At 44.4% G+C, this 12,120-nt stretch overlaps 1 protein-coding gene across 4 annotated transcripts in view; it reads left to right on the forward strand.

Moving 5' to 3' along the window:
- PPP1R3F (protein phosphatase 1 regulatory subunit 3F) overlaps nucleotides 1-9,893 on the forward strand; it is a 74,243-nt gene extending 64,350 nt beyond the window's left edge. For 2 of the 4 annotated variants that reach the window (XM_079958697.1, XM_079958696.1), the window contains one exon: nucleotides 6,030-9,893. In XM_079958697.1, coding sequence (XP_079814823.1) covers nucleotides 6,120-7,232 — 1,113 coding nt within the window. In that variant the 5' untranslated portion in view covers nucleotides 6,030-6,119 and the 3' untranslated portion in view covers nucleotides 7,233-9,893. Of the gene's footprint in view, nucleotides 1-1,730; nucleotides 2,926-6,029 lie in introns of those variants that run through there. The other 2 variants (XM_079958699.1, XM_079958698.1) reach the window with 2 other exon arrangements.
- The last annotated feature ends 2,227 nt before the right edge of the window (nucleotides 9,894-12,120 follow it).

A 12,120-nucleotide genomic window follows, 5' to 3' on the forward strand; every position in this document is an offset into this window, starting at 1 on the left:
TCCACACATGGTCAAGTCAGGATGGGAAGACTGATTTGGGGGAGAAGGATTTAAATACAGTGTTTTTCTATTTCTTTCCTCTTTCCTTTTCTTCCTCTTGTACCTGCAAAGGCCATTTTATTTTTAATACAGCTGTTTTGTGCAAAGGCAGTTCTGCAACAAAACAGTTGTTTTTTAAATAAAAACAAATTATGGTGAGTTTGCCTTCATCAACAATGGGTTGAGCTAGGCACACCACATCCTTTCATTTAGGCTGATGAAAACAAAATGACTATTTTGCGCTCAGGTGATGAGGGCTGTGGTGATAGATGGCGCCAGCAAAACATCACCAAACCTATAAAACCAGCCCATAATGCGCTTCAGTGTATCCAGTCTTAGGCAACATGCAATTACGCAATTTTATGTTGGAATTCCTCTCCTTAGCACATTATCTGCAGATAGGGGAAATCAGAAATAAATGGGGTTGGGGCTGAGTGTTGACTGCTATGCAGATCAGGGATGCATCAAATCCATTTTAAACTGCTGTGTGTCGTCATCTTCTTTGGCGATCACTTGTAGCTGAGTAAGATTGTCTTCCATGAACATGGTCTTAACAGTGAGTCCGTAAGTGGCTGTGGAAACCAATTCTGGATCCACACATCCTTCCACAGTGGGGACATAGGTTTCCGAGTGGGAGTTGATCATGGTGAGGATTTGCCAAACGTGCCTTCCTCTTAGCATGTTTCTCTTTTCATCCCGAGTTTGAGTGTCTTCAAAGTCCATGACACCTTTGGTAAAGGCTGTTCTCCAAATGGAGCACTTACAGGCCAGTGTTTCCCAGTTGTCGGTCTTTACGCTATATTTTTTTAGATTTGCCTTGAGAGAGTCATTAAACCCCTTTTGTTGATCACCAACATTATGCTTTCCATTTTTAAATTCAGAATAGAGTAGTTGCTTTGGAAGATGATAATCAGGCATCCGCACAACATGACCAGTCCAATGAAGTTGATGTTGAACAATAATTGCTTCGACACTGGTGATCTTTGCTTCTTCCAGTATACTGTCATTAGGTCGCTTGTCTTCCCAAGTGATTTGTAAAATAAAATTGAGATACCATTGATGGAATCTTTTGAGGAGTTTATCAGTGGTCCATGTTTCACAAGCATACAGTAAGCTTGGTAGTACAATAGCTTTGTAAACAAGCATTTTTGTTTCCCTGTGAATGTCCCGGTCCTTAAACACCTGCAATTCAATCAGGAGAAAGCTGCACTCGCAGAGCTCAGGTGAGGCCCTTGTGGAAAGATAACTGCCCAGGTAGGAGAAGTGATCAACACTTTCCAGCATTACACCATTGAGTTGGATTTGTGACACTACAGAGGGGTTGTTTTCTGCCTGTTGGTGCAGCACTGTGGTTTTTTTGGATGTTGAGCTTTTCGTAAGCTTCTGCAAAGATATTTGGAGGTCATCTTCAGAGTGCACACACTACATTATCATCAGTGTACTGAAGCTCTATGATGGAAGTTATGGTAACCTTACTCTTTGCTTTAAGCCTACTCGGACTAAAGAGCTTTCCCTCTGTTTGATATAATCGTACCTTGGTTTTCGAACAGTTTAGTTCACAAACAACTTGGAACTCGAAAGCCACAAACCCAGAAGTAGGTGTTCTGGTTTGCAAACTTTGCCTTGGAAGCTGAATGTCCGGCGCGGCTTCCACGGCTTCCAATTCGCTGCAGGACACTCCTGCAGCCAATTGGAAGCTGCACCTTGATTTCCGGACATTTCGTAAGTTGAATGGACTTCCGGAACACATTCTGTTCGAAATCCAAGGTACAACTGTATATGATTTCTACTCTGGTGGGGAGTTTCCCTTCGACAAAATGTAGGATCATGGCAGTGAAAATAATAAATAGAGTTGGGGTGATAACACAACCTTGTTTAACACCTGATCCCACTGTGAATGTTTCACTTTGAGAGCCATTGTTATCTGCGATTGTTGCTGTAATATTATCATGTAGGAGCCGAATAATATTCACAAATTTATCTGGGCAGCCAATTTTCAGAAGCAAAGTCCACAGGGCATTACAATTTACTGTGTCAAAGGCCTTAGTCAGGTCAATAAACACCATATACAGGGGGTTGGTTTTGCTCTCTGCATTTTTATTGAAGTTGAGCAGTGAAAATCATGTCCACTATCACTCTAGATGGTCAAAAAGCATTTTGGGATTCAGGAAGGGTAGTCTTGGATATTGTTAGGAGATGGTTTGCTAAGATCCTTGCAAGAATTTTGCTGGCCGCAGCTAATAAAGAGATGCCTTGAAAGTTTCCACAATCTGTTCTGTCACCTTTTTTAAAAGAGATTGATAATTTTGGCATCCCTAAAATCTGCTGGGATCTCCTCTCTCTCCCAGATTTTTTCGATGAGCTTGTGAAGTTGTTGTGTAAGTTCAATTTCGCCCACTTTGAAGACTTTGGCAGGTACCCCTTTCTGGTCTGCTGGCTTTGTTGTTTTTCATTTGGTTAATAGCTGTACAAAACTTGCCCAGATTTGGAGATACTGCTGTGTGTACACACCCTTAAAGCAGGAGCAATTCTAAAAATGGATTTTTCTCTAGACAATTTGTAGGATCAAAATAAAGGAAAACAAAACTAAAGGTCGCCTTCAATTTCTATGAAAGCATAGGAATATGAATGAAACATAATCTCAGTGTCATAATTTCAGAAAAGTGCAAGCATGCTATCCAAGCCCATTTAAGAATGTAGTTGTCTAAAGCAGGTGTCTAAAAATAAGCAGGGATGGGGACTGACAAACCTCTCTGTGCAGGGGCTCATCACCACTAAATCCAATTTCTGATGGCCATGGCAATTGGAGCAGACCCAGACCCCTCATCCGCCCAAGCAGATGTGGAGGGATGTCATATAGGGAGTAGATTTGGGGCAAGGTGACAGGTGAGTTGTACACATGCATCTGAAGTTTTGCTAGGTCATTTCACTGACAGGGCTTCTGTACCCTGATTTGTATCGCCTGTCATGGCATGACAGGGATAAGGGAAATCACATTCTCCTTTCCCTGGGATCCTTCAAGACACAGATGCTCTCCTGGGCTTTGCACCTTGGAATAGTTTTAAGTATCAGAGCTTTGTTGCAGTTTAGTAAAAGTGCTTGAACATTCTCCCACAGAACCACACTTTCCATGGTTCACTAAGGAGAGGAAACAACAGTCAAACCAGTCTACGTCTGCTGTGTAGAGATAGCTTATTTGTACCTTAGTATGACTGTTGACTGTATCCTGGTATTTTTGCATGAGTGTGTGAGAGAGTTGGATTTCCACCTGTTCAGTTGCTGAGGTAGCAGCTGAGCTGTAGCAAGTGGCAGGTAATAGTGTTTATCATATTTTTCAAAAATAATAATATAAATATCACAATATATTTAGCACAATATCAAGAGAACGCTGAACATACGGATATTTCACATTAAAAAATCATGTATAATTTCTTTATTTATACAAATAAAGTTAAGGATAAGTAAATTAAGAAATAAGAAAGCTACATCTTTACTTTGTACTTCCATTTTCTAATAGTCAGTACTGTAAAGGGGTTTAACCCTTTCACAAATCTGAGATTCTTCTTCTACAATCTCTAAGTCTCATTGTATCACTAAGTTTAAATAACTGTGCTAGTTGCAGAAACATCCTGTAACTAAAAGAGTTTTCCCCCAGTGTCCCCCCCCCAAATTTTTTTTTCCCACTGGAAAGCTGGGTTGGTGGAGGGGAAGTCCTCAGAGCATCTTTACACATCTCTACTCATCTGGGCAACCCCAGAGGACTGGGTTCAAGTGCTTTAAGCACATCTGATCAGACATCTGGGGAAGGAGCGGAATGCTAAATTTATATTGGCCCCTTGTCAGGAAAATAGTGCATGACTGTTTTACCAAGCTGTTAAAGGCACACTCTGGTAAGTTACTACTTAATACACAGCCACCTGTTTTCACTTGATGCCTGCTGTGGAGGGGAAGGGTGGCTAAGGAGAAAGTGTGTGTGTGGCTAGAGCATGAGACTCTTAATCTCAAGAACAAGGGTTCGAGCCCATGGCTGGGTGAAAAATTTATGGACTTCAGGGGGTTGGACTAGATGATCCTCATGGTCTCTTCCAACTCTACAGTTCTGTGATATTTGTGTGTGTGTGTGTGTGTAAAATTCAACATCTACACAATCTGCTTACTGATTTCACTAAGTATACATAGGATTGCTAGCTTTGTAAAATGAGCTTCTTCTGGTGAAAGACCTTATTGGGTAGGATAACAAGGTAGCAAAATTCTTAGGTGCACTGAGAGTGCAGTTACTATTGACTAACAAAATTGCTTTGTCATTTTGAGCTGAAATTGTCTTCATCCACAAATTGTAAACTCATCAACTATTTATATATATAAAAATTTAACTTGCAGTGCTAAATTTAGAAAGATTACTCTCTCCCAGGCAAGTGCAATAAACATGAGATCATTCTTAGAGCACTTTCCTTCTATGACTCTCTGACTGTTGTATGTGACTCAAAATGTACCAAGCAGCTTTGTAGAAACAACCTCTCCCTTGGCCTGTGTCAAAATTAAGCAATGTTTTCCAAATCTGTGTATTTTTTCATATCAGTTTAACTGTCATGGCTTCTTCCAAAGAATCCTGGGAATTCTGTTAGGGATCCCAGTTACGCAGGTCTCCTCTTGATACGGCCTATGGGTGTGGATCTGCTAGAACTGGTGGCAATTTCTCTCTCCCCCCCCCCCTTTGTCCCAGGCTTTTCATTTTGCATCACCACCAGCCCATAGAGAATATTGAAGTGACCATGACTTTGGGTCAATATTAAAAAATATTTGACTGACTGATTGACACTGGGTGTGTTTTATGAATTGTAGAATTGTGGAGTTGGAAGGGTCCCAGGGGTCATCTAGTCCAGCCCCCTGCAATGCAGGAATCTCAAGTAAAGCATCCATGACAGATGGTCATCCAACCTCTTAAAAACCTAAAAGGAGGGAGAGGTTGCCATCTTTTGAGGGAGCCTCAGCTATGTGTTTTGAGGACTATTTGGCTCTTTGGAATAGTTGGCCATTTCACTCTAGACTGGTGGATGGGACTTGAGACTCTCCAACTCCCATCAGCTCCAGTGGCCAAGGAGGATGGGAGTTGGGACTAGCTACAAATGGAGGGGCACAGGTTCCCCATCACTCCCCTAGAGGGCACTAACTACAGTCAAACCAACTTCAGCTGATATAACTGTATTACTATGCAAACAGTTGCCATAGTTCTTATCTTAATTATTCACAAAAGAGCCTTGTGAGTTAAGACACAATTCTTCTCAACTTATAGATGGAGGCTGAGAAGACAGGGACTTGTCCCAAGACCATCAAATTGGATGCTATCCCTGACATGTCCAAAGCTGGCTCAGTGAAGTAGGGAAAGGAAAAGGATTAATTATTTCTTGTCTAAGATGATGTGTTTCTCCAGATTGAGCGATGGCATTTTGATTTGGCCACATTGTCAGGAACTAGCTAGTTAGGAAATGAATATTGTGAAAATCCAGCTCAGCCAGTCACTTTCTCCCAGTTTCATCTACCTCATAGGAGAGTTGAAACAATAAAGAGGAAGCTCATGTATGATAAGCTCCTCAAAAGGAGGGGAGGACAAGAATATAATATACATAACCAAGGAGGCAGACCAGTAAGCTGCTTACTGTAACAATTCAACATGAGACCTCAAATCCACCACAGGGTGTTCTAGAGTTCACCTGGCTCTCTAGTTTGCGTAGACATCCCTCCACTTAGCCCGACAAAAATCCTTGTGTCAGTCATAGATGTTTGTCCTTTCCTTCCAGAAGGCGGGGCAAGGGAATCTCTCCTTTGAATTTCAAAACACCTGTAGTTATTTCAGAGAATTTGGGAGAGGTTTGGGACCTCATATAGAACATAGTATTTAAAAAGAAAAAAAGGGAAAGGGAAAAAAGTTTGTGTTACTACCATGAACTAATGCTTCCTTACTCCCCTTTCCTCCAACCTTTTCCCCACAGACAATGCCCCCCTTTAGCACTGGGGTCATGGGCCATCACCGGGCACGTCGCCGCTGAGCCAGTTCCCCCCTTTCCTTTCCCCACCTAAAGATGGCCAGTGCCAACGAGACTGAAGAAGCCCATGGCTCAGCGCCCCACGCAGCCTCCACCTATGCCAAGCTGCTGCTCTTGGGCCTCATCATCTGTGTGAGTCTGGCAGGGAACCTGACCCTCTCGCTGCTGGTCCTGAAAGAGCGTGGCCTCCACAAAGCACCCTACTACTTCCTGCTGGACCTGTGCCTGGCTGATGTGATCCGCTCAGCTGTCTGCTTCCCCTTTGTCCTCGTCTCAATCCGCCACGGCTCTGCTTGGACTTACAGTGTGTTGAGCTGCAAGATTGTGGCTTTCATGGCTGTCCTCTTCTGTTTCCATGCTGCCTTCCTCCTCTTCTGCATCAGTGTCACACGCTACATGGCTGTGGCCCATCACCGCTTCTATGCTAAACGCATGACCTTCTGGACATGCGTGGCTGTCATCTGCATGGTGTGGACTTTGTCCGTGGCCATGGCCTTCCCACCCGTCTTCGATGTTGGGACCTACAAGTTCATCCGTGAGGAGGACCAGTGCATCTTTGAGCACCGCTACTTCAAAGCCAATGACACCCTGGGCTTCATGCTCATGCTAGCTGTGCTGATCTTTGCAACCCACGTGGTTTACATCAAGCTCCTTCTCTTTGAGTACCGCCATCGCAAGATGAAGCCTGTCCAGATGGTCCCAGCTATCAGCCAAAACTGGACGTTCCATGGGCCGGGAGCCACTGGGCAAGCTGCAGCCAACTGGATTGCTGGCTTTGGCCGTGGCCCCATGCCTCCTACCTTGTTGGGCATCCGGCAGAATGCTCACGCTGCCAACCGGCGCTTGCTGGGCATGGAAGAATTCAAGGCTGAGAAGAGGCTAGGCAGGATGTTCTACGTCATCACTTTGCTCTTTTTGGTTCTCTGGTCACCCTACATTGTGGCCTGCTACTGGAGGGTATTTGTCAAAGCCTGTAGCATCCCCCACCGCTACCTCTCCACAGCTGTTTGGATGAGCTTTGCCCAAGCTGCTGTCAACCCCATAGTTTGCTTTGTACTCAACAAGGACCTCAAGAAGGGCTTGATCACCCACATTCCCTGCTGGAGGACAGAGCCTGAACTGCCCAGAGAGCCTTATTGTGTGATGTGAGGAGTGCCAAGGGTTGGCTAGAAGGCATCTGCCTGTGCCAAACTGAATTTGAGTTTCATTTCTTTCTTATTTATATATCACACAAGATGCCAAAAGATGGGTCGTTCTGCTTCCCCTGCAATTTTGGCCATGGTTCCCCAGAGTACTTGGTGTCACAATAGACTATGAGCGCTTCAGTTATCCCAGGGCAAATATCCAAAACCACTCATTAACTACAGTGAGATCAGAGCTGGATTCTGGTCTCAGCTCCCCTGGGGTAAATCCAAAGCTATACGATGACAGTAACTGGTCCCCAGTAGTGTTCCAGCCAGTGCTTAGAAAGGGTACAAAATATCCTGTGCATCATGGAGTTTTCCTCTTTTTATAGCCCACAAACTCTATCCAGTTGCTTCAGTCAGACACTGCAAAACTCCATAGAACCAACACCAGAAACTTCTTTGTCCATTATTTCAAAGTGTTTGATCTAGCAGCTCTAAAGGTCTGTCTGGCATCACTGAAAAGAGGCCAGATTTTTGTATTTGGATCTCCCAGAGTGAAGCCAAAGCCATCCCACTCACTGGAGCAAAACCACTTCATGCTCAGCAGGGCTGATTTGGCTTTACAGCTCGAGGGTGTTGATGGAAGCAGGGCTCTGATGATGGAATCTGCTTCTGTAGAAGATTGACTCTCCCATTCAGTTATTCATTCCATCAATTAAATCAATTCCACACGGTCTCAGAGTCTGAGGCTAAGTTGAGGGGGGCCCCACAGGGACAGGAAGGCTAGAGGGGCGGGGGAGGAAAGGAGGCAGTAGACACAGCTGTTTAAGGGAATGCCATGGAGCTAGCCTTGACTTGGCTCCTTGTCAGTCAGAAGCTGTAACCAGGGAGCCTTGGAAACCCCACCTCAGTTGCCATGGCAGCAACCAATCCAAGGCCCTGCAGACCATGTCACCCTGGAACAATGCAAGCAGGAAGATGCGGGTGGGGTGTGGGGGAGGAGGAAGCCACCAAGAAATCCTAACGCATTCCCTGAAGAGTGGGAGAAGGCAGAGACATCAACATGCAAGGCAGACAGTGGAGAGCATCCAAGGCTGCAGAAAGTGTAGGGTAACCACAGGAGAATCATGTGCAATGATGTCAATATGGCACATGCCCTGCTAAAATGGAAAGCAAAAACACTACTGTTGCAAGGCATATGTGCCACTATGCTCCCGCCACCCGTTTATTCTCACACATTCAGATCACACTGCACATTGCTTCCTCCTTGCCGTGTCACATCATAGAACTGTTTGCACTGTTCTTGTGAGACAATACCAGATCATGTATGGAAAGCTCACCTTTCCCAGAGTTGCTGTCTCGTACCTCTGGGTTTATTCCAGTGGACAAGTTGTCTGTGCTTTGGGTCATTGACAGAAAGAGGACAAATAGCCCTATGGCTCAGAAAAGGGCCTGGTTGTTCTAGTGTCTCTAAGAAGGGAGTCAAGCCTCGAAAAAGGGGGTGTGGGAGGAAGTGTTGCCGTCTCTGAGAGAAGAGGGGTACACTGGGTAGAGTGAGTGGGAGAGAGGACTCCAGTTCTGGGTTGCAGTGGTTGGCTTGTTTATTTATCTATTTATTAAAGAGAAAGGGAAATGTGGGGTTGGAACTCCTGGTTCTTTTTTCATCTGAACAGATGAATGGGGCCTGAAGTTTAGAGAATCTGGGAGTCCTGGGCTTGCTGGGTTCACCCTTAGTTGTGATACCCATCGGTCCCATTTTGGCTTTACCCCTCAGGCAGGTACTCCCAAAATCCAAGAAAATGAATTACCAGACATATTGCTTGAGGAGTGAAGGTGGGGAGACATGGGACATCCTAATTCAATGGGACTATTGTTAATGCTGAGGTGCTCCTCGTGGGATGGGGAGGGGAGAAAGGATTCAGGAGGAAAGAGGTGGTTGAGAAATGAGGCCTAGAAGAAGCACTGCTGGGAGTAACGTCAGAGAAAAATGGAGGAGGATGAGTGGAGGGATAAGTCAGGGAAAGTATCAGGAGCAGAGCACAGTTTGGGAGGTGGGAGTAGGGATGGGAGGGTGGGGACATCGTGAACCAGGTGAGGATGCAGGGATTGGGGCTGTCTCCCACTTGTTCCCCTTCAAAGGACCCAGATGCTGACTTTTGCCTCTGAAGACAAGACTGTTCGTCTTATTCTCCAGTCCTGCACCCACTGAATGGCCTTAAATCACTGGCCAGCATTATGGCCACCCTGCAGAAAACTGTATTTGAAAAAATATGGGAGATGAACACAGATTATTTCCAGGATGCTTTTTCTGGAAAGAGACTTGAAAGAAGTTGAGATGTTTTTGTTTTTAAAAAGGAAATTGAATAAAGAAATTGCAACTTTAGTGGGAGAGGGAGGGTTGGGTGGGGGCACAGGACAGATGGATGGATGTGTGTCCCCTGCAACATATGCTTCTGAACTTCTTTCAGATGGGGGCAGCTTGGGGGGGTGGGTAGGGAATGACTGGATTGAGGGGTGGAAATTGATTTTTGGGGTGGGGACTCTGTTCTATCCTGCCCCACCACCCCCTTTTTGTGTCAAATTTGTTTCCATTCCCTCCTTTTTCTGGGGATTTTCTCATTTTCTTTTCCTTTCCTTTGTTTTTTTATATAAATATATAAAAAACATGGAATGAAATGCAAAATTCCTGGGTGATTCTTTTTGAGTCAGAAGCAAAAAAAAAAAAAGTGAATACAAACATTCCGCTGAGGGCTAACATGACTTGGAAGATCCACGATCCCTCAGGGGACCTGCACAGGAAAAATGCTTAATTCCTCTCTCCCTGTGCTGTGGCCCCAATTATGTCATGTGAGTTGAACCTGGAAAATATTATCACAGTTCTTGGAAACTTCAATTTTGACCAATGGAAAGTTAAAGAGCACGAGGATTATAGTTGCCACCTTTACTGTGTTCAGATGGTGCTTTTGAAAGAGCAGAATGCCTTTTCCAACAGTGAAAGTTCAAGACTGCAAAGTGAAAGTCTTCATTTGTGCAGAGTGCCTTCCTCTGATGGGAAGCACTTTAAAAACGTAGACAGAATGCCTTGGAGTATAAGCAGCGTGTCCCCTTCAGCTGTGGGGAAATAATGGAATCACCAACCCCACAATTTGTTGTCACTTTGCAGACTCCTCTTCTGGCAAATGGCCAGGATGAAATGTTGACAAATTGACAATCCTAATGGGAATTCTCAGCTGTAATCCCAGATGGGATTTAATGCAATAAACAACTTTGCACATGGGAGCCCACTTGCATCTGCTTTCAGTGTTAGGGCCCAAATATAGGGGCAAATGATATTAACGCATTTGCATGTAGATGCACTGGCCAGTGAGACAGAAGATGTCTCTCTCTCTTACTTTTCCCATACCTCCAGTCTAGCCTTTATGATTCTGGATGCAACACAAAATTACCACTAGGAAGGCCTGAGCCCCAACTCTTAAATAATAAAAAATAATAAACCCATAATGACAAAGGCAGCAAAAACTGAACATTTGAAAAGCTTTTGTAAATAAAAAGGTCTTGATCACCTGGCAGAAGCCATCTAAACCTGGCTGGCAATGATTTCTTAACGGGCCCAGCAACAGGGGCTCCACCACTAGCACAGCCCAACACTAGTAAAAGGGGTGGTTAGTCTCTCTTCTACCCCAGGAAGAGGCTTTGGCTGAGCCCTTCCCTCAGGCTCCTCAGCCACTCACTACTATTTGTCTGTGTCTACTTGGCAACAAGTGGCGGAAGGGTGTAATAAAGAGGCAGGGCCAAGCCTCTCTTGCTGGTCCAAATGTACAAGAGGTGGCTAGGTGTGCGACAGGGAGAAAAGCCATAGGAACAGGGTGGTATTGTTATACAGGCTTTTGGCCCATGACTTGTGATTGCCTATCCCTAGTGTATAAATATGGTCTTCTCTAGAAAAGCTATTCTATATGGGCACTTCCATACTGCTATTTTTGATCACATGCCAGCAAATTCTAAATGTGCAATTACAGTCGAGTAGGGAATCTTATGCAACAAGTCCACTCCCCCAAAAGATTGGACATTTTGTGTTAAGTTGATGGGGAAATGCACTAGGATGAGCAGGATAACACTTGATGTAATGTCAAATTTGGCTGCCCCACAAACAAATGGGGATGAATGTTCACCTCACAAACAGAAGGTACACAGAAGAGCGACAACCTATAGCTGAGGGAACAAGGGTGTCTCACATCCCGTAGATCTCCTTAATATCTTTACTCAAACAGAGGCAGCCATGTTTCTTCTGGCACTTAAGTCCCAACTCTGAAAGCTAGAGTTGCTTTGCTGTACTGTACTTTGTTTTACCAACCCAATCAGGAAACACATGCTCTGGCAGATAGCCAGTTAAGCCAGTCCCAGAAAAGGTGCATTGCTTTTGTCTGGTCTCCAGAGCTGCTAGACTCCATCCTAACTTGCTCTGCTCACATTCCACCAGATTTTCTCTGTCTGCCAACCTGGCTCCATCCACAGCACCTATCTTGAAATAAGAAGCTGGCTAACCTGACACAAAACAAAGAAAAGTCGACACGGAATTTAGAGAGACTGCAGTCATTCTTAATATTTATTTATTTCTCAATCAATCAATCAAAATGTATTTACAATTTGATAGTAAAGAAACCTCCAAGCAGTTTACCAAAATGTGTTGGTGCTGCACTATAAATGTAACAGGTTTCCCCACAACTGTAGGGACCTTGCCATCCTCTGCTGCATTTTGAGGTGACCAGGGAAAAGCTACAATGTTCTTAACTGTGTGGCATTTCAGAACTGCTGTATTGGTGAGAGGGATACACCACTTTCCATTCTTGAGAAGGAAGGTAGGACATAAATGTAATTTAGCACAGGAAACTTGGTTTTTATTTCTTCTA

The sequence above is a fragment of the Podarcis cretensis genome, assembly GCF_951804945.1.
Source record: "Podarcis cretensis genome assembly, chromosome: 17".
NCBI lineage: Eukaryota > Metazoa > Chordata > Lepidosauria > Squamata > Lacertidae > Podarcis > Podarcis cretensis.